Below are 27,630 nucleotides of genomic sequence, written 5' to 3' on the forward strand. Positions count from 1 at the left end.
TAATGTATGTCAGTTATACCTCAGTAAAATAATAAACACACCAAAGCCTAAAGTAAGATTAGACAAGACAGTGTAATGACTTTGATTAATATGTCCCTGAGGGAACACGAACTAAAGTGTGCCATCTACTACCCACGGTGACCCAAGATTTTTCTAATTTCTTTTGAATGAATTTTCGATCACATCATGGGCATCTCAATTAGCAGCGATACACAAAAGAAGGTAAAGGGTAAAAAAAAATTTTTTAGGAAAACAATCAGATGTACGAAGAGGAGAAAAGTGAGAAGAAAATAAATAAATAACGAGTAGCAACCTACAGTCGGAACTTAAAAATGTATTTTGAAAAATGCAGCTTTGGAGAACAATGCGATTACAGTATCTCTGCCAGTTTTCCCCAAAGCCGTCCCATCAACGTACACGACACCCAGCTCCGACTCACCTGGAATTCGATTCCCGCAGACGGCTGTGCTGAACCACAGAGGTCGCCGGGCTGATGTTGGGAGTGGCACAGCGTGACGTGCTCAGGTCACACTGATCCAGTAACTTGAGCAGCTCCTCCTCTGTCGGCCCACCCACGTCTGGGGAAGACACACACTCATTGGACTTACTTGTCACCCGCCTGCCCCTCTGGCGGACATCTCCCCGCATGGAGCCTACCCTTGTCCTCGCTTTTGTTCACCATGTCCATGGCCGTGGTCAGATCCCACATCTGAATGCTGCCGTTCGTGTGCCCTGTGAACAGGTAGCGCCGTGGCCGTGAGCCCATCCTACTGGAGCCCTCACACTCTCTCACCGTAAATGAGGAGATCGTCGTGCAGTCGACGGCTTGGATCTCACATATCCTGCAAGAGCGATGGGACAGCCGTAAACCACGGGGAACGACATTTTATAATCCAGCTGTTTGAAATGTCTTACTTGCAGAGTCATAGCTGCATGACTACTCCACACGTGTAAACCAAGTTTAAAGGGGTCAAGGCAAGTCAACAAGAATCAAACTCAAGCTTTGTTTCTCGGACTCTAGAGAAAAGGCTCTTACTAAAAAAAAAAAAATTTGTTAAGTATTTTTAAATAACACCAATCAGGCAAATAATTGAAGTCAACCTTGAAAGAGTCTTGGTAGGAATTGAGCAATTCTTTCAAAGAATAAAAGTACAAAGAAAGTAGACATCAGATTAGAAATGATCTCGAGAAGTCATTTAAAAATTATGTGCAAATTTTAAAAATCTGAAACCAGAAAAAAAATGTATAGCCATATTGCGATGCCTAAATAGGATAATACTCCAACTGTTCCAGAACCTGAGCTGTCTTCAAACAATAAAGCTTCAAATTTGCTTCATAAAGGGATGATTTTCTATTTCATTCTACAAAGTAATTTCTGCTTATTTTTATACAGCTTTTCCTTTGGAATCAAAGTTAACAATTATGTCTGATGCAGAGATTGTAATTGATTACAACACACTGCTACTGTCTGAGCTCACAGAAGAGGAAGGAGATAAGAACTGAACAAGGGTAACTGCACCATTAGACGATGCTGTGTTATGACAGCAGTTTTAATAAACACTTGGCAGCCTCTTCACTGAATATGCACAGAACATTGAACCACAGTGATTTATAACATGTCTCAAGACAATAATTTGGTCTCTAACTACATCATAGGCAACTATTACATTTTGTTAAAAAAACACAAAAGCTGACAAAGATAGTTTAGTACATAAAATTTTCTTGCTTCAATTCATTTCATAGTTCCTAATGACTACATGCAGTGAACTTGGATGAAAAGAGAATTTAGCATCTCAAAGAGTTTCTTAAAATATCAAATTAGAAACCACATACTTAAGAAATGGTAACAGAGAAATTACTAAAAAATCAGCATTAGTAACATTAGTACAAATATCCATAACCTTTTTAATGGCTACTAACAGGAATTTTACTTTTTTACTTATTTGACATGCAAAAATTTGTTTTAAAAGAAGAGAAATGGTACAGCTTAATGTGTTTGGGCTATAATTTTTTTTTTTTTTTACACTTAAATATGCGCAGTTTATTGTATATCAATTTTACATCTGGGCTATAATCTTTTGAAAAGTTAAGTTTAGTCAAATGGAAAAGGAAACTATTTTCTACTGAGCATCTATAGCTGGGGCTGGGGCGAGATATGCTGTGTATTTTTAACTCATTTTTTTCCTGTGATGTCCTACCAGGTAGCTGAACCTTCTTTTATAGAAAGAAACGGGGGCTCAGAGAAAGACAGTAACTAAAGCTGAATTTACATAGTAGGAGGAAGTGCCAGAAGTAGAATTCAGTTCAGCTGCCTGCCATCAAATTCTCCTTGTTCAGTTCTATCCCTTGTCCTTCCTCAAGGTCTCTGTGTTGGTGAGAAACTTCAATAGGTCCGAGAGAAGAAGCACTAAGCAAACTCTCAAACTGAAGTTCAGACCATCCTGAGACAATGAATAGGTTTTTCTCTCAATTTGCTTCTGGTGGCGCTCGCATCACAAAGTTACACTTCAATACCGTACATTCCGTAAGGCAGAAGCGACTTCTGAATATAAACATCTGTAAAGTGTCACCTTTTTCCGGTCGATGAGAGTCTGACAAACAGCTTGTTGGTGATCGGAACAACTTTCTGGATAAATACCTGCTGATCATCTCGCTCCCCGAAAGGCCCTTCGTCACAAAACACAAAATGTCAGTACAAGTGAATTAAAATTTAAATAGTTTCATTTCACAAAAAGAACATTAACACCAAAAAAAAAAAAGGATTTTCCCTGCCTCTCAATATGACACCACATTCCAAGTCGAGATCAGACACAAAACGCAGTGCTTTGAGTATGTCAACTTCCATTAAAAAATTAAATGCATAATAGTTCCAAATTATATTTTATGAACCGATGCTATAAAAGCTGAAGGCAATAATTTGCTTAGGACTATACATTACTCGTTCTAAAAGAACACCTACTAAAATATAAGCTATATTTACCATCTTTGTGAAGAACTGAGTCATTCAGAAGCCTATTGCACCCTGCAAAGTTTCCATGTCACCTGCAGTATGTATCACACCGCTACCCACTGTCAGCTATATGCCACCCATAGCTCCTCACTGACGCCAGGCTCTACTCTCTTCCACTAATCTATATGTCTGTCTCTTAGGATATATTTTTAAAAAAAACTATAAAGAGCAAACAACAGAAAGCTCCCTGCTCCTTTTCAGTACTTTACGGGGCTGTTTTTAACTATCTTTTTATTCATATTATACATGTTCACCTGATCTGACGCCTCTACCACCCAGTGTCAGGTCATCCTAGTCTCACCCACAGACCTGCGATTAATCACCTTCTCGACATTGTCCACACTCGCCCGGTTCTCTGCGCCTCTATCCTTTTAACACACTGTCTCCCTACCAGGAATGTCCCAATTCTAGAACCTCCCACACCTTCATGCCTCACTTCAAACAGTACGACCTCTGTAAAGTGTTCGCTGTCTGAACATCAGTTTCCATCACTGTTAAGTGGGGATAATATCTACCTGGTAAAACCATAAAGATGAAATGAAAGTGTAGGTTACAACGTCTAGCACAGAGCCTGCCACTATCTCCCCTGGGTGCTTTTCGCCCGTGCCCTGAGCACAGTGTGGAAAATACAACAGTTTGCTCTTTACCCCCACTGTTCACTATGCGGTAAGTCGACGTGCACTGCATTTTCTAGCTTCCAATGCCTGAAGCACAAATACTCAATAAACACCCGTGGGCGCCACATCTTACACTTACACAAGGCTGTAGGGCAACTACATCTCAGTAAAGCTAGAAAAAAATATTGACTATATAAAACTGTAAACAGTGCCTATTATCATGTAGAGAAATGGAATCGCAGAGCAACTGTTAAAGTTGTTAACTAAGTCTGTGAAAGTACAATTCTCAGAAGTATCTTATATTTTTTAAATATAACTATTTTGAAATCTTTACTGTGGGAGCATATCACATATGGATGGGCATACTTTTAAGTTTCATGCAAAATAATTCTAATAAAACACTTCCAATGTGCTCCATCCATTTTCCACCAGTGCTATTAATTTCTCCTTATACAAAATGATCAGAAAGGTACATTAGTTACCCAGCAGGTCCTATGGAACTATTGAAAGTACAGTGAAATACATACATACGTACACACACACACATACGGATAGGCACACATACAGATAATGGAGTCTCTCCAATGGGTCCTTGAGGGAAACAGTCCGTCTCCGGGAAGACCGTGTGCAGGCCCACATACACAGGTGTGTATGATGGACAGAAAGACAAACCAAACCAACTGCGTACTTTTTGCTAAAATCAGAGCTTATCGATGGAGGCATGCTGCATTGTTTCCTAGTGGATGTTACGACTGCCATCAAAATGACTCTGAAGATGTAAGAACACTGGCCCTTTCCTAGCTTCGAATTTTACTTTCAGATTAATTATCAGCAATAAAAGAAAACATTTCAAATGTGTACAGCCATCATGGCTTTTAATGAAAACAAACTGGTTAGCATCTAGAGATGATATGTAAATGAGGAAATGCTCTCACAAGATGAAAAACTTGCTCATTTTAAACAATCAAAAATGATGCTATGATTTTGTAAATTTGTAGGACTTAAAAAAATACACTCGATTTCTGTTTTAAATGAGTTTCATAATTAAAATGAAAACTTCTATTTACAACTCAGCTTGAGCTTTCTACTACTGTGACCACACCTCTGCATTGCCCACCTGGTATGTGGAAATGGCCCGTTATCTAACTCACCTATGTCGTTTCCAGAGGAATAGCTTCCATGACTTTCTGTCTCCTCCAGAGACAGGATCTTGAATGATGCTAAAGGAGTAGAGCCTGGCTGAGTAGAGATCATGCCTCTGAAGCGTGTCACCGTCCACGTCCGGACATGGTTGTTATCTGCACAGACTAGGACAGAAGGAGCACAAAAAGAGTTGTTAAATACAGACTAAGAGCGCTACTAAAAAAGTTAAAACGCGTTCAAAAAAGCAGCTGTCCCTAAGATCTGCATTAGACAGATCATAGCACATCTTCTGAGTGGCAAATGATATCTTTATCTTAAAATAACACTTCATTTGTACCTGGCCCACAAAAATAAGAGGCTTGATATGGTTTACCCTGCTGCAATTATACATAAGGCATGCAAGTGTGTGGATCCTTGTAAAAGCAGCCTGTAGGGTAGAAAAGGTTAAAGAAAAGCCTACGCAACAGAGATGATGCTGGAGAGTAACCTGTTCTGCAGTTAAACTACACAGTAAACAAGTTGCCTAGTTTATTTTTTTCAACCACAGAAACTGTTCTGCTTATGTTACTCAAATATTAAACAACTGAAATTTAGTGTCACAAATGACATTTGTCAAAAAGCTTGTAGGAACCAGTAATTTTTGCCCACTAATAGTTACATTAAGGGAAATTAAGATTCCACATAAAGCTGAGAATTATTTTATATCAAATAAAAGTGTGCATTTAAGAAATATACTTCAATTATTACCTTCATTATTTTTTTCATGTATTAAGTGGGTATATACTGAACTATGTAGCGTAACAAGTAACTTTTTTTTTTTTTTTTTGGTCTGGATACTCCATTAAGAAATATAACCCCCAAAAGTGGTATTAGTACAAGAACTGAAATTTTGTGGCATGCCTTAATAAAAAATTGTATTAATCTGCCATTTATTACGATTCCAGAAAACTTGTTATTATTAGCAATTAAGTATGAACTCATAAGTATATACTAGAAAAGCACCCAAAATGTCTTACATACATGCAACATTTCCTATTGGGTAAAATTCCTATTGCACATTTTAAATAAAACTGCAGAATGTAATTTTGGCAAATTGCAATAAAAATAAAAAGTGTACAGATGTTACTTAAGTAACAAAATCCTCAATTCTCAGAACGCCAGTTTTCTGGTAAAAAGACATAGTTCTACGCTGTTTAATCAGCTTCATGGGGAATCATTTCTTGATTTCACTATTAAGTGTACCAGGATTAAGAAAAATAATTTAAATATTTTATTCAAATGGGCAATTATGGGAGTTTTTAAAATAGTAATCGTTGAAGTATTTTATTTAAGACATGAAAACTAACATTATGGGGAAAAGAATGTCATTGCATATATGTTGATATCCACCAGGTGGCAGAATAACACACAATTCTGTACTATATACACAAAATACTCCAGATGTGGCGAACTATACATTTTTGACAAGTTTACTTAAGTTTTAAAGCTGTGTGGAATAGTTTATGTCAAAATGCAAGTTTTACTATGTATTTCTTTGGTATCACATCCTACAATACCATAACCATCAAAATAAAAGCAGTAATAATGAGTGTCTCTAAGGATTGTCCTTGAAAAACCTACAAAACAGCCTATTTCTTGCAGGATCAAATGACCTGATTGTCTACATTTACTCAGCACCTTGTGAGTGAAGCACTCTGCCAAGTGCTGAGAACAGGGTGTAGAACTTACACTGTAAGAGGGAGACAGATGATAAACAAATACATGATTAAGTGCAAGTCTGTGAAGAAAACAAGTCAAGATACTGACAGAGAAAGTGACCGTTGGATGATAACAGTCAAATCACCAGGGAAAGGATAAAGGATAGAGAATCTAGGAAACAGCCAGGACAGTCCAACATTTAGTAAGTGGGCAAAAGAGGAGGCACCAGCGCCATGAAGTGAGCGAGACCCCTCCGTGAGGCAGGGGTGTGACCTGAGCACAGCTTTCGGAAAGCCTAAAGAAGAGACTGTTTCAGAAAAGCACAGTTACACCCCAAACCGCCAGCCACAGTAACGGCACGTTCATCCATCTTTCAGCTCCTACTGAATCAGACTGGAGAACAGTGACAGCTGCGTCAGCTTTCTACATTGTGTAGTCTTCATATAAACAAACTTGTTTATGAAAATATTTATAAAACATTTAAGTTTGGCAGGAACTGATCTACAAAAGCCTTAATGTAAAAGCAAGCACCACTAATCTACTTAACTCACAATTCAATTTTTATGAAGCTTTGCAGAAATCATCTATCACAACTGAATCTCATGAATGGAATTTTACTTTGTGATCCTTTTACTTTGTATGTCCCACTCATGAAGCTCGAAACTTGATATCTAACTTTTAAAGTATCTAATTAGTATCAACATTTAAAAACTATGATTATAAGGATCAACTGACTCAGTAAAATGTAGATTTTTTCAAATAATCTATACACTGTACCCATTTTCAGCCTTTTTGAAGAGGTGATCAAACAAAATCACATATAAATCTACAACTTAAGTTTTAAACCTTAAGATAATGCAATCAAATGCATATTAAATTCATATTTAGAACATATCTGTAATAAAGAAACCTCTCAACAGAATTATGATATTTTGAAATAAAATATGCCATGAGAATGAAATATTAAAATAGTAAGTAAAAGACACGATACTTCTAAACCAGGCCAAAAAAAAAAAAAAAAAAAATCACAGAAATCCTTAAAAGACAATCCTAACATTTCTTCAGTCGTTCAACTTTTCTACCCGTTCTTTCCGTGTTCTTTCTCACACGCGACGCTGCTTTTCTGTTCTTTCAGTTTACAGCGTCTAGAACAGCGCACAGAGGCAGGGGTTTCCTCCTTAGCGGTAGGCATGTGACCACTACCTGACACCAGATGCTTCTCCGACAGCATGATCTTGGTAACGGGACTCCGGTGAACGGTGAAGGTCTGAAAAAGCTGAGGGCCTGAGCCCACCGTCTCTGGGTGCTGAACAATAACTCGCACCGCTCCAGAGCTCGTGCCGTAGGCGATCTCAATCCAGTTACCACTGACACCTAGGCCAAGGTCAAAGGAGGAAGGGGCGTATTAGATGAGGACAGAGAGAAAGCTGCCCTCGCAAAGCTCCCCTGTGAGAAGAGGGGCAAGCTGGATCCAGTGCTTGTGTCAGCCCCGAATCCAGCTCAGCACAGAAATCTGAAGACCTCTCTGACCATCTGCAAATCATGATCTATTTTACACGTCGATTCCTAGCCCTCACTCTCAGAACTGTTCACCCACTCCCTTTCTTGTATTATGTATTACACTCTATCACAGCAACGGTAACACACCAATAATCTATTTCCATGCTTATCTCTACTTGTTGACAGACTGAATCATAATCATCTTTTTATGTACGTCACCTTAGAGTGCCTGAGACGTGGTGGGTACTCAGTGACTGTTTGCAGAATTGATAAATTGGACATACACGCTGAAGCACCACTGACACACATCGTATTCCGAAAGCAGTATTCCTATTGCTTCTAGCCTAGAATGGCCACCTGTTTTACTTCTACCGTCTTGAATCTTCCTTGATTCACCAAGTCCTGTATATACTACTAAACAGCTTCGAAACTCTTAACTATGGAATATACCCATCACACCGGTTACGTCACACTTACCCACGTCGTCTCTATGTACAGCTCAGTGTGTCAGGTTCACCTGTGGCTTTGTTTTTTTAAACAAGAGCCCAGATTCCATCAGGTATTTAAAGACAGGTGAGAGTTCAGTGACTTAAATTTTTAAAAAGCTTCGCTTCACAGATACAGAACTTCTTAGCTTTAAGAGCTGTTATTTCTGATTCATGCCACAATACTTGAATCAAAGGACAAAGAGCATGCCCTGGAAACACGTATAACCTGTAAGGTGACTCCATTGTCCTTTGTCACTGACGGAAGTTCTCTCCCCCGCTTTAGTTTAGATCGGAAAAAATAAAACAAACCAAAAAACCTGCACATCTCATTCTAGGGCAGGGCTCAGCCAACTTTCTGTGAAAGGCTAGACAGCAAATACTTTCAACCTCGCATGCCACACTGTCTCTGCATAAAAGCAGCCAAAGACAATATGCAAAACTTAGTGAAAGGAGTATATGGTTTGCTGACCCCTATTCTGGCACAATATAGGTAAGGTCCTATTCTGGTTCCCATCAAAACCCTCTGCATACACTACAGTATTTCTTTTTTCACACCAAAGGTAATGCTTTCCTTCAATGAATCCAATAGAATGATTTTGTACCAGCAACATTCAAATCTTATCTAGTACTACTGTACAAGTTAATACTTCCTACAGTTCCTTTCATTACAGATAAATTTTAAATTTCCCATTTATGTTTCTCTTTTACCATAGAATATAAAAATTCTTAGTTTACAGAACTAGTTTGTTAATTTCACTGCAATGGCCTTTGCAGTGAAAAGCAATGGAAGTTATACATATTGATTTTCCAAATAAAATGTCTTCTTGCAACGTAAATTTAAAATTTCCCAAGAAAATAAGCTCACTTTTAAAAACAGACTAATAGTCTAGGAGTCTTTGTTTTTTTGGTTAAAAACAAACAAAACTCTTAATTTCAAAACACAATCAGCTACTGTAAAAGGAAAGTAAATGCACACATAACTTTTTAAATAATGTCAGTTAATATGGTAGTGATTTGGCTTAAATACAATTCAAAAGACGAAAAGATCTAATTTCCCACCTCAAATTCTCCTTGTGTATTGGTCATACTTGACCTCAATATAACACCAAATATAAACTTTAGGCTAATACAGATGAAATCCTTAGCATTGCAGTTCTCAAAAAGGAAGGACCATGCTAGTTTGGGCGTAATAAACCAACCAACAAACACACATCCTCAAAAGCACTTCAGGAATGGACAATAATCTTGCCAGGTACATACTTGTTTTGGGCGTGAGGTAAACACTCAGAGCAGTGATAGCATCATTGGAAGGATCGTGATAAAGTTCAGTTACAAGAAGATCATTATCCTTCATCCGCAAAGGGAACTTCTGCATATCTGAAAAAACAAACATTTTTAAAGAACATAAAAACAAATAGCGCACCTATTTTTTTTTTTTTTTTTTGAATTAAATTTATTGGGGTGACAATTGTTAGTAAAATTACATAGATTTCAGGTGTACAATTCTGTATTACATCATCTATAAATCCCATTGTGTGTTCACCACCCACAGTCTTATTTAAAACTAAAAAAGGTAACCTTCTCTTGTCCTCTTTTTTAAAAACCAGGTTAAAGAGGAGCGTGTGTTCAGCATCTGTGCACTTACCTATGTAATATATCGATCCGTTGTTACATCCTAGTAGAAGGAAGGACCCAGCAGTGTCATAACTGGTTATAGGAACCACATCTTGAACCTGATGTAGTGAGATTATTAGATGTTAGACATTAATTATGACTTATATTTTCTGCTCAATTTCCTCAAAATTCTTTTAATAAAAAAGACACTGATATCCGATTTAAGTAGGGCTTAGAAAATGCACTTTATATACGCACACATACACACACACACCCCACCGCCCCACAGGGGACTCTGAAAAACCGCCAATATAATTCCTCTTAAAGCTCTTTGAAAAAAACATGTATTTCCAGCAGCAGCACTTTCAGGGTTTACAAGGAGTATCTTTTTCGATACATGAATCTGAGGCCATAACACACATCACAACACAAATCACCTCATTTCCAGGAAGTACTTATTCCCTTGGTATTTATTAATTTCTCTGAAAAGACAGCATTCTCCATTTCCATTCTCCCCACTACAGCGTTTACCTGTTTCCTAGGAAACGGTAAGGCAGACAAGTTCTCATACACTTTTATTGTTTTAAGCACGAGAATTAAAAAATCCGTTTTCCCAGCAACTCAATCTAGTTACAAATTAATAGCTGCCTGTATCAGTGATAAAAGAAAAGCAAAGGACGTGGTTTTTACTACAAAACCAAGTAACAAACAAACAACAGATGTTTGGTAGAGTAGTGGCGATAAGGTGAAAAATCATCTTCACCAGCCAGACCAGAGATGCACGCGAGACGCGACAGGTGACACTCCTCCAAGAAAACAAGCAGGGGCCACCGGGTGAGGAGCGGGAGGTACCACATTGGCTCTGCAGGAGCTTCTCAACGTGTGGGTGAGGAGACAAATAGAGACAGTGACTGATGGAGACTGAGACCAGGCAGGCGTGGGGTACAGTGGGGGTGGGGTGGGGGGCGGGTGTGCATCTCAATCCCTGTGGGGGTCTTGGGAGAGTGCAGAAAGGCAGCTCAGCTTGAAACCTGAAAAAGGTCACTATGAGTCAGGTAGAGGAGAGGAAAGCGACTGGCAGAAGAGCAAGTAGAGAAGGCACAGAATCCGGGTCCATTCCTATTAAAAATAAACTGAAAAAGAGCTAGAACTTGGGAAATGATGCTTCCTGTAAGCCGTGCGTACATGACGCTGATTTCCATGACAAGCCTTCTGGTGTCATGCCCCGTCCTAAGCTACACTAGAAATATCGCTGCAGTCTCACTTACCACCTCGACCCCAGGGCAGGTTTCCGTTTCATGAGAGCCAATGACTTGCATGGCAGGTAAACAGAACTTCTCAGTGACGTGAGTGAAGGTGTCTGAGGCTGGAGGGAAGGCCACTCCACACCCCCCAGACCCATTTTCTCACACCAAGTTCATCTTTTTCAGCTCCACGTCTCCACAAAGAGCTTCCACTGCTACCCCGGAATCCTGACAGTAGCAGGTGGCCATAGATAAGACCATGGGGTTCCTCTCCCTTTAGACCCATTTTTCAAGGAAAGAGTGGCAGCAGCCAGGAGCTTCCCAAGTCGCATCTAAGGCAAACGCATGAGCCATTTGTTCTCTGGGAGGACGGGCTCCAGGATTACGCCTTCCTGCCTCTTTTCCTGCCACCCTTGGCCAAGTGCTGCTTTGCTTTTCATGCCTACCCCTCGGCACAAGAACAGAGATAGGAGAGGAGTTCTGTGCAATGATTCTCAGTTCTTGTAAGTCACCCACCAGCTTTCCCTTCTCTCTGTCCCGTCTGCCTACCCGCAGGTCCTTCCCTGATCTGTGCCATGTTACACTTTCTCGTCCCTTGGCGTGTCAGACCTTTTTATCACATCGCCAATCCTCAATCAGACCGGCACTGTTCTCTGTTCTCTGGCTCCTGTTCCCAGCACTGGGCACTAGGGGAGACCGACATGACAGTACCCCCAGGGCCGCCGCGAATGTACGAGCTGCAATGTCTGCAGTCCTGGGCACGCACTTCCAGGGTCTGTCTTTCCCTTGAGTCTGTGTTCAGTACTCCTTCCTCATTCTTGTGTCACAGAGAAAAGAAGGGTCTACTCTGTGGGTGAACCCCTCTAGCTGTTCCCAGGTCCCAGACGTTCCTGACTTCTACGGGACTAGAAATCATCGCCAGTCTAACAATCGCCATGTGCTTTTTCCTGGCGACTTCCCTGCCTGACTGCAAGCATGCTCCCATCCTGGAGAAAAAAGAAAGCACTGAACATCTTTTTTTCACTCTAGCCTTGATCTGTAAGCTATCACTTCGTCTCTGCTTTCTGTTACCACCAAACTTCTTGAAAGGGAACTGAATTTGCTGTGTCTTGTTTGATGCCTGAGTTCCTGTGAGATGCACACCCCTCCCTTCACCAAAACCTAACTGACTTACATCTGCAAATGATACCCTACTGCTAAAACCAGTGCCACTTTTCAGTCATATCATAAGTGTCCCTGTGGCTCTTGGTTCCTATCCTGTCCCCCTAAATGCTAATGTTCCCCAGAGTTTTAGTCTTGGCTTTCTTTCTCTCTATATATCCTCTCAATGGAAAATCTCATCACTTATTTTTCATCATCACAGAAGTCCTGTGGTGTCCAAAGACTTTTTTTTAGCTCTTTCTTCTTTCCTAAATTCCTAAGGGAGACTCCCAACTATACACTAACACTGCGCTTAGATGCCCAGAGGAACCTCAGAGTATTTAACCCATCTCATCGTTTGTGACACTAGCCCCCCAGCATATCTGCTTCTCTTCTATGCTCCCTCTCAATTCAGAATAGCCCTAGTCACGCGACTGTCAAAATGAGAAATCTCTCTCTCCTTTAATTGTCTACCTCTAATCAGGTGCCAATCCTGTCACTTTGGAAAGGCTTAAGAGTGTTTCTCAGGTCGCCTCCTGTCCGCCATCTCCACCACCACCGTCTTTACCTGAATCTTCCCCTGCTTTGCTGGGTTACTCTCCTCTTCTCCCACCCACCTTTCCCATTAGCTACCGTGTTTATCTTTGCAAAACATGGATCTGATCGTGAAACTCTCCGCTCAAAGTCCTTGTGTTGTTCCCTCTGCTTCTGCTTCAGAATCAGCTTTTACCTTTTTCAGTCCTGTCTCCTTGTTCCTCTCAAGTACTTGGGATCATTTAGCTCGCTATCTTCTCTGAACGGCCATGTACCGTCACATAGATCTGTGCTTCCACTTAGGAAAAGAAGTTTGCTTGGACTACTATTCCCAACGCATGGGACGTAAACCATTTCAAGGAAGAAAAGAAATGTCTAACCAGTTTAAAAACTCATTCCTTTTCCAAAGTAACTTACAATTCTTGAAAAACATACTCAACGTTGTATCTAGAAGACAAATGACCACTAAATATATTCAATAGTCTGTATAATCCAACCCAGAAACAATATGAATTCCACAGTAACAAAGCAGGTGCCTAAATCAGCATGAGTTTCAGAAATATTTTCATTGCTGTAACATGCTTTAGTTCAACTAACCTGCCAGTGCTGAGTGACAGCGTTCCACACTCCCACCTTCCCTGTGTGACTCGTGGCCACCAACTGGTTACCGATAAAGAAGAGGGCATCTACAGGAACACCAAGGCTGAACACTCCTGAAGTGGTAGGAAGAAATGAAGAGGGTCATCAGTCATCATCTTCAGAATCAATCAAAACCCAGATTAAAGCATCTTCAAGGGAGCTAATATAACTCTCTTTTCAGTTCTACAATGTATGTGCAAAACACTCTGGGGACCAGAAATAAGAAACTCTGCAGCAGCTTACACACTCCTAATGCAGAAGTCTGCCTCGAGTGACCCTACACCAACAGAACACCTTGTTATCTGAAGCTGTGGCTCTCACACCTAGTTGATCATCAAAATAACTGGGAAGATTGAAAGTGAACAAAGTAAAATGAAAAGTGTCCTAGATTCGTGCCAGGCCTGGTCAATCAGGAAAGCCAGGGTGTTTCTAGAAAGCCACGGCTTCACTGCAGCTTGCTCATGGACCACATGTTTGGGAACCAATGGTCTGAAGGCACACACCTGCCAGCCCTCAACTATCCGGAATGTGCTTAGGAGCCTGGGAATGAGCAAAACAGAAGAAGGAAAGATTAAAAAACAAAAACAAAAAAAAAACAAAAACAAAAAGAAGTCATACTATACTCAAACATTCAGGCCTTTACTCAGAGCTCATTTTAAACTGCTCAGTTTGCCAGCATTGCAGACCTCAATTTAATCCATTCGAAAGGTGCTGATTAGGCAGTGTGTCAGAAAACAGAAGACAGGATATTACCAGGAACTTATGAGTTAACAGCAAAAAAAGGAAAAAAGAAACATAATTCTAATACAATGCAACAGTAACAGAAGGACACACAGGGTGTTGTGATATGCAGAGGAACAAAGCGGGTAGAAAGGGGTGTGACAGTCTTTCTTAGAAAGGAAGCCATCCAAGTTGGGTTTGTAAAATGGTGAACAGTTCATCACACTGGGGGGCTGGGAAGGGTGAGCCCAGGGAATCTGAGGAAAGGGAAGAGGGAATGTAGGTGAGGGAGGGTGTGAGGGGCAAATGTTCCGCATGAATAGCAAAGAGCCGGGATTTCTAAGCAGAGAATTCTAGGCTCCCCCTGGTGCGGCACTTATGGCCGTGGGCAGTCGTGTCTCTGTCACACAGGACTGCCGAGCGATCAGGAGATTGAAGGAGGAATCCCTGCTCTGAGAGGACCTGTCCTTGCCACCTCGGTTCTTTCTCATCTCATCTATGAAACAGTGGAAGCTAAACGTCTCAATGTTCACTTGCACCTTCAAAATATTATGATCCAATTTTGATACTAAAATTGTATTATCTTAATTACTTGAAAAGTGCCTTATGAAAGCTATCTTTTTACCTAAAAATGCTGGAAAATATCTCACCTATACCATATTTCTTTAGCTGTTTCAGGTATCAGTTATTTATTTTTTTTTTGGTGGTGGTGGTGTTTTTTTAAGTACCTATTATGTGAGAACATGAACATTTTTCCCAGTACCTAGCTGAGAAAACAAGCATGCATTAGGCTTTAAAGAACTCATAGGAAGAAACAAACCAATTAAATGCAATAGCAGCATGTACTAAAAGCATAAGCCAGAAAAGATAACAGACTTGTTTTGAATCTTGTATCAGTAAGTGGTATTTCATTTTCTGTTCAAAATTGTACTACATACAACACCAGAAGTAATAAGTAACACTCTAAAAATTCTTTACCAATCTTGCAAAAGCCAGGCATCTAGCAGGAAGAAAAATGATATCCACTGCACAAAGAAAGATAGGAAAACAAAAAGACAAAAAAAACAGACCTGTTAAGTACTGCTAGAAATGTCTCCTATGTATACATTTAAATTTGTATGTATAAATTCATATTTATACACATAAATATACCATCTCGGCCTCATCTGGAAACCAAAAAAATAAAAAATGGAAAAAATGAAATTAACCCTCACAAAGAAGCTAAGTTCTTTGCCCAGATTTGGTTGAGAAACAAAACCTGCCACTTCAAAGCTGAATGTCATCATCCCACACATAATTTTAGGATTCTTATGTGACAGTACTCTAGTTTTGGGGCCCAACAAGTTTTCAGAACACGAGAAGCTAACTATATTCAGTACTACAGGCTCTGTGAAAGGTAGAAATAAAAACAGAAAAACCAACCAACCAACATCAGTTACACGAGAGCAAGATGAGGTTCTGGGAAATGAAGGAAGACATTCTGAATGATGTCAAGAAACCTAAAGCGTCACTCCTGCTTATGCTCGACAATCCTGCCCACTGTCCACAGAGGAGACAACAGTGTAACAATGACAAGTTCCTGTCTTAAGGGACCCTCTTTTCTCGGTCAAATACTGCTTACGGGGGCAACGCAGTCGCGCTGGCTGATGGAATTTATAATGAAGGGGGTTCGGCCTGTGGGAGAGCTCCATCAGGGACAGACCAGGCCTAATCAAGCTCTCTGGATGGCGGCGTCACGTTCTGCAGAACATTTGTAACAACAAATGGTCTCCTTTACAGGGGTGAACAAATTACTATGCACTGTCTCACCACATAGCTACCTACCACATTAGCCCTTGAAAACAAAGCAAGGGAGAAAAGCGCCCTCACTTGTTGGTATGTTACAAGCGGCAATTTGAAAAACAAAAACAACGAAACAATCACAACTGATTCTCTTTCTGTATTATCACTGTATTATAATCTCAAAACTTTTAATGCTAGTTTTTTTTCCTAAAGTTGTTAGGGAAATTGCAATTAAAACCAACGTTCAAATCACAGCACGTCCACTAAAGTTGTTCAAACCGTGATGAATTAAGACTTTCAAAAGGAAGCAGTCATCAGCTGTATCAAATGAATCAGATGGCAGCCCTAATGAGATGAGGACGAGGACTATGGGTCATGGGTAACAGTAACAAGAGCACTTTGATCGGGTGTTGGGGGCAAAAGCAACGGGAGAGAATAGAAGAGGACATGCAAACGAGGTCAGGTCTCTCGCTGCAACAGGAACAGGCAAATGGAGCCCAAACTGAAAGACAATGGAGGGTAGTTTTTGTTGTTGCTTTTAAGGCGGAATGATAGCCTGGTCGTGTGTTGATGGAAATGAGCCAATAGAGTGGGCAGTGGGCAGTTCTGATGATGCAGGAGAGGGAGGGGGGGCCGACTACTGGAGCCATGTCCTGGGCCGGTGAAAGGAAGTAAGATCCCGTTTACAACGGGAGTTGTCCTTCGGAGCAGACGATTTCATCACATCACAAATGGGACCATAGAGAATGAGCACAGACACGTAGATGGGTAGATATGATGGTAGGAACCTAGGGAGTCTCTCCCGATTTTCTCCATTTTCTCAGTAAGAACAGAAGGTGTTGAAAGTTTAAGGAAGAAAAAAGGTAGGCAACCATCATCTAGGAGAGTGACGTGACTGACAAGGGCTATGCAATAGGATTTCTGGGTAGTTTGAGAACGGAGGTCGTGACTTGAGACAAGTTATGGGGGACGGCAGTGGTGGTGCTGGTGGTGCATGCGGGAATGCTCAGTGTCCTCCAGCCCTCATGAGCTATTCAGGTAGAAAGGTAGATTTGGCCAGGGTCGGGGTTTCTCCAAGTAAGCAAGGCGAAGGGAGATGCAAGGAAACTGAGGCTCCTTTGCTAGAGTAACTGTAATGATGGGATCCAAGCCTGGCAAAAAGGGAGTGAAAAGTGAAGATCCCAGTGGAGTTCAAGAGTTGGGGTGTGGGGGAGGATTAGCGCTAGTAACTTAAAAGGGATAAAGGACAGTGTCCTAGAGGGCGGCTGAAAACTATATGAAGTGTAGCTCCGGAAGGCATGAGATTTGAAATTTGGGGATGGGAGAGAAGACTGGGAGAAGCGTCTAGAACAACTCTCAAAGTACGGCTTGGGAGTCCTTGTGGGTCTCTGAGACCCTCTCTAGAAGTCAAGACTAATTTCCTGATAATATTAAAGCATTGTTTGTCTTTTCAATTCATTATCTTCACAGTGTACAGGAGTTTTCCAGAGGCTACTTGACATGTGATGGGGTCTTACGTTTTCTGGAACTGTCTGTGGTGGGAGGTTGGTTTTAAATATTTCCACTCTTCTCTTACTAGCGATCTGCAGTTTCTTCAGTTATATCTGCTGTAATCTCTTCAACCTCATTATTGTCCAATAAGTAACATAAAGTATAAGAAATATTACCTAAAGCCGTTTAAAATATTTTATTTTAAAATAAATTTATTTTAACACATTTTCCTTATACTTAGTGATGGATCATTGGCTTCACAATGGGAAATTAGAACACTCGTCTGCTCAACCCACAGCTGCACCATCTAAGTTTAAAGATGCCAACAAAGACGTGACAGATCAGTTCTTTGACCCATAGAAAGGAGAACTCTAAAAAACTGAGCAAAACTGTAAAAAAAAAGGGTAAAAATAAAAATTCTTCCCCTCAACTTTATAGATGTTAATAACTTGCCTTATGGTGTCTTATGCAACAAAACAGTTTTGAAAAGTACTATGATGCCAGGTGTGGGATCATTGAGAACAAATGCTCAGTCGGAAGACAAAGAAATCATTGAAACAAACATGTGAAAAACTCTTTAAAAGCCAGAAACCACTGCTGTCACTTTTAACCTAGAGATGTAATGGCCGCCGCAGCATCTCCCAGGCTGTGTTATGGCGTCATACTGGCTAGAAAAGTACACACAACTGCTGGGAGATGCACAAAGCCTTCGGACAGATGCCCTGCTGAATGCCTGCGGGATGAGAGGGCAAAGAAACCCCATCACTGCCACTCTGCAATGACAGAGTAAGCCTGAGTTCCACATTCGGCACAACTGTGCTTCTGTCTTACAAACAGATGAACACAGGGACGCTTCTGCTCATCTGGCATCAGCACCAGTCATTAAAGAGCATACGTGCATGTTTGGCTGCAAACACACATGGTGTTAAAATTGTCAGTGTGTTGGAAATGGCTATGAATTTCGTGGGTTTCCCTAAACGCCTGTTGGCACCTGCACAGACGGTGCAATGGTAGCACGCGTCAAAGCAGTGGCACTCACGTGGGCTAGCGGTCGTTCCACTGTCTGCCAGGTTGCTGCTGCAGACAATGGGCAACAGACTCTCCTTTTGCCTAAGACATTCGTTTTCTTCCCTCTTTACCAGATGGTTCCTGTCGCACTGGGGAGCCCCATTACCACTGGACCCTGAAAAGAAGACGGGGCCGCTCTAGCTCACTACCAGCCCAGGTGGGTTTTGCTGTCTCGGGACGATCCCTGTCACACTCAGAATGCTCACACATCCCCTGCACAGTGCAGGACGGTGCGTGCACAGACGTTTCCTACCGATCTCACTCCCGCTGCCTCCGTCCTGCACACTCCACAGGATGATGCTGCTCTCGGAGGCGACAGCCACCATCTTGTCTTTGTCCCCATGGGGACCTCCGACCACTTTTGCATTTAAAGCGACCCGTTCAATAGTCCAATCCAAGTAAGGGCTTGTAAACACTTGCTGCCATCCTGAAGATTCTTTGATTCTGTGAAGTCAGAATGGACACAGACGGTAAACTCAGCATGGATTAAGCAAACAGAATACAGATGAATGTTCCAAAAGCATACGAATCACAGCTGTCTGGTGACCGTTCTGTTCAATATAAAATTCGGTTGATACGTATCATCTACTCACCCACATCCAGAGTATTTTTTCTGAGGCCGATTTACATACATATGAAATCTAAACCACTTAAAAAGAAATTAGAGTTCTATATTTCTCCAAAGAGTAATTTAGGAAAACAACTTGCAGGAAAGATCTTGAAGATCTCAATTACATCACAGTTCACATTGTCTGGGAAATAATTGAGACATATTAAGGCTACCAGCAATATTTACCAAGTTAGCTATGAAAATGAAAGCAAACCGTATCTCATCAAGAGATACAGAAGTGGATAAAATATGCAGGGACAACTTCTGATGACTCAAAGGAACAGCTCTCCAAGTGGTAAATATAAAAGCGCAATTATTAAAAACTACCCCCAAGATAAAAAGCGAAGCAAAGCGTTCCGAGTCTCACAGTACCTGTAACACACGGCAAAATGGGCATAGGCAGCTACGATCCAGTTGTGATGGCCAGCTACTATCAGCACCTTCCGTGGGTCCACAGGAAACCCTATGGATTTTAGGAACAAACATTTTATATTTGAAAGTGAGGGCTGGCAACCTAGGGCCCACGGGCCAATTGCAGTCCTCTACCTGTTCTGATAAAGTTCTGTAGCAACCCAGCCACATCTGTCTACGTTTGCTGCACGGCTGCCTTCAGGTAATAAAGGCACAGTGGCGGTTCCAAAGAGCCCGCACAGAGCTTAAAATATTTACTATCTGCAAACAGAACGTTACATACTTTCAAATTAAAAAATTATATGTTAGGTGAGACTTTAAGATATAAATGATCGATGTGGATTAAGAAGAGAAGCGGCAAAATTCCATCTTTAAAAATCATTAGGCTAGCACTAAAAACGTGAATTTTTCTTCTACTATGTAAGGAATCTTTGCTCACCTAGCCTAACAGTCTCTTCTTCGGTTGCAGGGAGAACAGGCTGGGTACCATTTGCCCGAGCTTCACCCTCTGCAGAGTTTAGTCCATTCCTAGAATCGGCAGAGGATCTAGTTGTGTTGTTTATTTTACGACTAGGAATACCTATACAGGAAAATAAGATAAATTTCTAAGTATACATACAATTTAACATTTCATGTTGTAACAAAGAAAAAAGTGCATTTCATCATATTCAACATATATCTTCGAATATAGCAATTTATTGCAAATAACTTAATTACCGTAAAAAAGAAAACAAAAAAAAACCTCAACAGATTTCTAGTATTTATCATGTTATATATAATAAATAAGATGAAGATTTATCATATCATACTCCAGTTTTGCCTAGCTCTAAGTAACTGAAATCAACCGTTAATTCACTCAGTCTGTCACGTCTTCACATTGTATAGTTACTATGTATTAAGTACTATGTACTGATTTAAACTGATATAGAGCTGAATTGTCCCATTCTTTCAAAAAGACTGACAACCAATGCTCTCACATAGGGGGTGGCAAACTGGGCTTCAGCCAGACCCCACCCAGGGGCTGTTTGTGTAGCTCAAGTTTCCTGACACAGTCACATCCTCTCATTTCTGGGGTGTGTATGACGAAGTTGAGTATTCCCACAGATCTTCCAGCTCAGAGGCCTATCTGGCCTTTACAGAAAAACTCTGGCACATCCCAACTATAACATAAACTATGACTCGACTTCTGTTCAAGTTCTCACCATATCAAGCAGATTGATAAACGAGAAAGGCAATAATCAGAGACTGGTTCTTCCTTCTTCCTACTTACACAGTTGTATGAACATGCTTGCTTCATGTTTATTTGTACATGGCTTGCTTAATGATAAAATTAATTTTTAAGAAGACTCAATCAATCAACCAAGCCGCAATACCTGGGGGAGGCAAGTAACCGTGGAAGAGGACGCTGCCGCAAGATGAGCGCTCCAACTCTTCACATAAGAGAAGCCTTCTTACTGAAAACATTTCAAAGCAAACTTGTCAAGAGTATACGCAAACAGAAAAACAGTACTCCATTTTTACTTTCTCTAGTTAAAGAGGATAAGGGGGAAAAAAAAAGGAAAACGTTTAAGTTAAATCAGCTGACAACATCTTTTTACTATGAAAGTCCACAAAAAAGCAAGCGCTGACCGAGTCCACCAAAAACTGGGACCCGGCCTAGGACACGCACTTTGGGCAAGTTTAACGCACAACGGGTCAAATCGCACAACACAAGTATTGAAAGGCCTCCTACCTAATGGGGTGATTCCATAAAACTCCGCTTCGTGCCTGAGAACATTAATACTCACTCCCCTGCAAAGGAACACACACATGATGTAACTCTCAGCGGCGACGTGGCTTACGTTCGGGAGCCAAAGGAAAAAGGACGAGGTGCTTCCCGTGAACTACATCCCCAGGCTTCAAAACTCACCTTTCTCCTAACACCCTTAACCATGTGAAAAAGTCTTAAAAAAAGCAAAAAAACCTACACGCCAACAAAAACGTTTTCTTCCTTAAAAACCATTCACATACAGAGGAACTGGGCGACTAAATGAGAGACTAGGGCTTTCCAGCGGTAATGCAAGTAAATTATCAAGTACCTAATAAGGCGAACAAGATGGGAAATCGTTCCTCTCTGGCATTAATGACTTTTAACTTCTTATCATAATTACTTCTATATTTAACCTCCCAATTATACTGTAAGCTCCCTGCAAGCGTGATCTACTTCTGATCTATTTTTGCACACCTCACAGAAAGCCTAGCACAACACGCATATATGTTATGTAATAAATATTTGTTGAATGAATAAATTCATATAAATGACTTCCTTCTCATCAGAAACCAAGAGTAAAAGCAAAATGGAAAGTAGGGGGGAAGACCAGCCTTAGGAAATGCTGTTATCCTGAAGACGTTACAGTATAGCAGTCTGAAAATACTATTTTACTCTTTAAGTAAATAAGGCAGTAATTTCTAAGAAAAGCAGTCACTCAATACAGATATTTAAACTAATTCTGCCTTTCACGGGCTATCTAGTTGTGGATTAGTCTCAAGGATACTGACTAGCAGTACATTTAGGCTTTTTAAATCAAATACTATGGGTCCAAATAATTTGACTTTTATAAAGAAGTAGTAATATACTTCCCACTTCCAGTCCCAGGCCAAAAACCACACAAACAAAAAGCACCAACAAACCATTTTATTCATTCAATAAATGTCTATTGAGCAGCTACTATGTATGCGTTGTTTTAGCACTGGGAATACAGCAGGTAACCAACCAGACAAAAAAGAATCTTTGTCTTCAAGGAACTCATATTGTAGAGAATTTAAGCCAAAAATCAGATACTATTAGAATTTCCAAAGCTGTATCTACAAAATATTAAGAAATCCTTATTGAAAGTTCACTAGGGATATATGAAACAAAAAAAATACAAATTGCAGTTTGCTGGTTAAGAATCTAGACTTAATTCGTTTAAATGATCATGCATTTATCCACCAGAAAAACTTGACCTGAGCCCCTACTGTGCACTAAGCAGCATGCTGGATCCTGAGGGTACATAATAAACAGTGCTAGCCTTTTGGAATGTGAGGTCTGCTGGAAGAGAAATTAAAGTGAAGCAAGAGAAATTAAACTGGGCAGGTTGCAGAAAATCCTTAGCCATTAATCCAATAACATTGTAAGGAGAGTAGTAAACGGATTCAATTTATATTATGTTGACTACAGTGTGAAAAATAAATTAGAGGGATGCAAGAATGAAGTCAGGAAAAGTGGTCTGGAAGCTGTTGGAGAAGTCGAGAGGAAGAGATGACGGTGGCTTGTATCTATGAGAGTTTAATTCTGAGGAAACTTTCAAGCAAAATAGTCTTTACCTTTGTTTTTTTCCTTCATAAACTACCAAAAATGTATCTATCAATTGGAATTTATTAAAAAAGATGCACTTCTTACCTTAAGTCTAGTTCTTTTGTTCGAAGAAAATTTAAAATGGGTGCAAATGCTGCTGGATCTCTGTCAATAAATATCTGTAAAGGATGGATTTCTTTATTTTCAAATTATAAATTCGACCTCTAACTTTAATATCTGTAATACTAACTTAAGAAACAAAGACTGAAGTATTGAAATGCTCTGTTTTCTTATTCTATTCTTAAATTGTAACGCTGCTAAAACTGAAATGCAGTTACGACTGTGCATTTAATGTAGTAGTGTCTTTTTCTCCCTGAAAAACTATTATTAGATTGATGCTATTTTAACATATAGGAAAATGGTACCTAGTCAGCTAGTTCTCTCATTTCTTTATTTGTATCTTTGGTAGACACCAACGGAACATTTTTATCTGAAATAGTCTAGAATTCAATAAGTATTTTGAAAATATGATGCATCAATAATACTTTCTTATATTGCCTGATTATTTGTTATTGATGATGGTGATTGAGACATAATTCGTGCTTCGTATGTTAGTCACTGAAACAGCGTATGTCTACAATACCCATGGGGTAATCGAGAAATGTAAATACTGCATGCTGTTGTTAAAACTGGAAAATCCCATTCTCATTAACACTTATACATCCCACTATTTCAATTTCCTCAAGGGCTAGGAGGGGAAAAGGAGGTGGTGACAAAAAACACTGAATCCATAAGGGGCGGGGAGGGTAAAATGCTTAAAATTTGAAATACATAACTGATAGCTTTTTATAGAAATGTGTACCAGCACTATTTTGAATCAATTACAAAAGCGCTACCTATAAAACTGAACATCTTTTAAAGCTTATGTAAGTGAATTAGAGGAATGGTAGCAAATAAAACTCCTTTTACTATGATCAATTATGTATATACAATGAGTGGAGTTCTAGCTTCAGAAAGTCTTGCTTTTTTTTCTTATTACAATGAATCAGAAGTGGAAGAAACACCACAGATTTGTGCAGAGATTATTGCTGATGTCTTTTTTATAACCTCACATGGGAATGCCTGCTTTTGCTGCTTTATTTAATCTGCAAATCTCACCATAGCAAACAAACACTTCTGGTCACTTTGTTGCCTGCGAACAGAAAGCCGTTTCCCTTTGAGAGCACCGGACATTCGCTTTACATATTCTTCGCACAGCACTGCTTTTTAAATGGGTGAACCCATTTTTATTTTTGTACTGAAACATAACAGTTCTTTATTTTCCTCATTCCACCATTGTTGTAAGTTCATAAGGTTATTCTCCAATAAATAAATAAAAACAAATAAAAACATAAATAAATGTAGGACTTTACTAATTTGCAACATCTTAAAGCATTCTAATCCCATATCAAAGTATTTTATTATTTACATTAATCTATTTACCGTTACAGTTTTAATTACTGATTAAAATGCATATTTTTATCCCTTGACAATGTCACCTTATGTCCTGCAATCCTGAATATTTAATATCTATATTTAGCATTCCGTGTTTAGAGTTCTCTTATATAGAGACACTCTCTATGCCTGATCAAAAATAAATAAACTAAGTCATCTATGTCATTTTCATATAGCAGTTATTAAAGTATTTCCTATCTCCTAAGAGTCACTATATAATAAGGAGCAAGCATTATAACCATTAATTTTTATACACACACACACACACACACACACACACACACACACAAATTATACTCACAGCACCAGTTTCATCTCGAAGGCTTGAAATTCTTCCACTCAGCAAACTAGAAGTTATTAACAATAAGCTAGTTAGTTTTTAAAATCTGAGTATGAATAAATGTCCTAATTCTTTATTGTGTCAAAGACCAAGACAAATGTCATCGTATCTCCAAAGTAAAATGAAAACAAAATTATATTTTAAGAGTTAAAATTTTTGTATTTGAGAAATAAAGTATATTACTTTAACAGACACAGAAAAATGTACTATTTTGATAAATAACAAGTGTATTAAAAATGGTAGTAAAGAATTAGATGCAATACCTGGAAAAAAAAGAATCTGGAATCCACATAAGAGTCTGTCTTGAGGTACTAAATCTGCAATTGAAATTGGTCTGGTATTATAAACGAGGACATGGTTTGACAATTCCAGTTATTAGTTAACTTGCTCTACTATGCTGGCCGATGATTTATAAGGTGTTTTAAAGCTATAGCTGGGTCAATTATATTAATTACATTTAATATTTTAAAATTTTGCTTCTTTCCATTCAGAGTTAAGATTACTCAAAGAGCTCGCAACAAAAATCAAGTCATTAACTCACTGACATACTTCCTAAAACACTACCTTCCAGCCTGCCAGTCTGCTGAAGAATCAACAATCTGCCCCTCACACCAAGCCCCAACTTCTCACTATAGCATTGGAAGTTATCTTCAGGTTGTTTCATCTCTCCAACACAAACTGTGCTCCCCTCCAATGAGCGAGAATGTCTCAATATCCCCAAACAATTCACGCCCACTACCATTTCAGCATCTTTATCCCAGCGAGACAGCTCTTGTCATGTCCAGTCATCTGAGTCCCATCCATCTTGATACGGATAAGGGTTTACCTCCTCTTTAACCATTTTTCCAAACTCTACCCTATGTTATTTTGAACTTGTGATAATTACATTGTATATTATGCATTTCACACTTTTTTTTTTATATGCAGGCTGGCGCCATTTGCAACTGTTGTGTTCATTCATTCAAATACCACTCAGTAAATGTATGTCGTTGTTTTGCGGTGAACTGCCATTTGTTCAAGTCTGCTCATTACCACCGATGGAGGGAACTTTACCAAAGCACAGTGTAACAAATGGGGAAAAAAAATCAGTAACAGTTGTAAAGTGACATGACTGAGAATGTGATCTAGGGCTCATCTAGTGCAGCCCTTAGTATCGAAGTATTTTCATGTCCAAACTCATCACACTGGACTATACATCATGTTCCTCTGCTCACGTCACCATGTGTCCTCACACAGAAGAGCCTAACAGACCTCTGCTTTCATTCTACATTTACATTCTAGCATTAAAAAAATGTTTTAAAGTAGTCCCTGTGCCCATTCATCAGACTGAGCAAAGGAATCGGTTTATCCAAGAAAACATGGCAAATTGTCCCACGTGCATTTCTTAGCAGAACCTTAAGAAAAAAACGAGAAACCGATTACAACTAGTCAGAGGAAAATGACTTGGTCAGATAAATAAAAGCAGATCCAGTCAATGATAAACTGAATGAATCACTCTGTTTTGGAGGCCATCACATGAGGCCCATATGAGGCCTGCCAAGAAACTTGAATTTTGTTACTTAGGAAATTCACAGGTCTGCTTCAAGTCATATTAGCAATTTCGATTAAATTCAGAAGTTTGGGGTGCAGTTAGTAATCTGGGATTTCTGGGTAAAGGGATCAGACCCTCATTCCTACTTTTTTTTTTCTCCCCCAAACAAGGGGAACACAGGAGAGGAAAAAACCCAGAGCTCGAAAACTGGTTCCAAATATGACTTCATGAAAACGACAGCATTTGAAATTACATATTGAGAACATACTTCTCTGCAACATGTATTAACACTTTTTCTGTTTTTTATCTCATACCCACAGTGTGCCAGGGGCCATGTGCAATGTGGTCTCGACAAGAGTATTACTAAAGATCTTCGCATACCCACCATTTATACTCTATGCTACTTGCCTCCTACCGAATTAACTTGGAAGCAATCTAATTTAAATTATTTCTTCAGCAATGTTACTATTCATAACGTGAATAATCCTTGCATTTTCCATTTATTACTTCAAATTCCTTTAGCAATACTGTAAGGATGGTACTATTGTCACGTTATATTTTGGGAAACTAAGCGTTAAAAAATAATTTGCTCCGAGTTGCTGATCTAGAGGTAAAGCCTGGGAACTGGAACCCCTGTCTGTCTCACTCCAAAGTTCTTTGTCTCTGAGTCTGCCACTAGCTGGTGCCAGAACTCTCTCACGAGGTCTCAAATCATACTCTAATAAAATTCATCACAAATTGAGTCATACTGGGTTTCTTTCACTTCATTGGTTTCTTTTTGTAAATAATATTAACAATTCTAAAGTAAGCCTCATCTTCTCTAGTTTATAAATCACCCGCAAAGTGTGACATAAATCATAAAACTTGGTAATTTCTTAATTCCATTTTTGTATCTCTCTTCTCTTGAAATTAAAAAAAAAGGGAGGAGGGGAACCTTACCTATAGCATATGATTCTCTGTTCAAATCAATTCTCCTTTTGGGTTTTACTCTGTCATTTCGGGGCCAACTTCAATTCTGTGCTTCAGATGGTTCTCCCAGTGGCAATTCCTCCACTTAATGGCAGTCACATAGGATTGTATTTTACAATGACTTAAGTGACTGCATTAATCTGTGATTTGCACATGATACAGATGACTTCTTGATCCCTCTGAGCTCTAAAATGCTGCAAGAGTCTATGATTTAAAGTAACTCCAGAAAACACTCATTGTTGGATCTTCTGTTTTCTAGAGGCTGTGTCAT

The 27,630-nt window shown here is 39.6% G+C and overlaps 2 protein-coding genes across 3 annotated transcripts in view; one reads left to right on the plus strand and one right to left on the minus strand.

The window, feature by feature from the left end:
- USH2A (usherin) overlaps window positions 1-18,851 on the plus strand; it is a 580,537-nt gene extending 561,686 nt beyond the window's left edge. The window contains exon 74 of the mRNA XM_088799150.1: window positions 18,763-18,851. The gene's annotated coding sequence lies outside the window, so the exon portion shown is untranslated. The remainder of the gene's footprint in view (window positions 1-18,762) is intronic.
- The window catches only part of KCTD3 (potassium channel tetramerization domain containing 3), a 32,292-nt gene that overhangs the window by 2,090 nt on the left and 2,572 nt on the right, over window positions 1-27,630 (minus strand). The window contains exons 2-17 of one of the 2 annotated variants that reach the window (XM_074317035.2): window positions 25,123-25,176; window positions 24,821-24,866; window positions 23,131-23,204; window positions 21,442-21,500; window positions 21,083-21,163; window positions 20,149-20,289; window positions 19,671-19,761; window positions 18,942-19,132; window positions 13,586-13,701; window positions 10,102-10,189; window positions 9,717-9,833; window positions 7,672-7,842; window positions 4,779-4,934; window positions 2,571-2,667; window positions 658-842; window positions 440-578 (exon numbers count right to left, since the gene is read on the minus strand). In XM_074317035.2, the coding sequence (XP_074173136.1) occupies window positions 440-578; window positions 658-842; window positions 2,571-2,667; window positions 4,779-4,934; window positions 7,672-7,842; window positions 9,717-9,833; window positions 10,102-10,189; window positions 13,586-13,701; window positions 18,942-19,132; window positions 19,671-19,761; window positions 20,149-20,289; window positions 21,083-21,163; window positions 21,442-21,500; window positions 23,131-23,204; window positions 24,821-24,866; window positions 25,123-25,176 (1,806 nt within the window). Of the gene's footprint in view, window positions 1-439; window positions 579-657; window positions 843-2,570; window positions 2,668-4,778; window positions 4,935-7,671; window positions 7,843-9,716; window positions 9,834-10,101; window positions 10,190-13,585; window positions 13,702-18,941; window positions 19,133-19,670; window positions 19,762-20,148; window positions 20,290-21,082; window positions 21,236-21,441; window positions 21,501-23,130; window positions 23,205-24,820; window positions 24,867-25,122; window positions 25,177-27,630 lie in introns of those variants that run through there. The other variant, XM_088799149.1, reaches the window with a different exon arrangement.

This window comes from Rhinolophus sinicus, chromosome 6 (assembly GCF_057876585.1).
Source record: "Rhinolophus sinicus isolate RSI-liver-muscle chromosome 6, RSI-T2T, whole genome shotgun sequence".
NCBI lineage: Eukaryota > Metazoa > Chordata > Mammalia > Chiroptera > Rhinolophidae > Rhinolophus > Rhinolophus sinicus.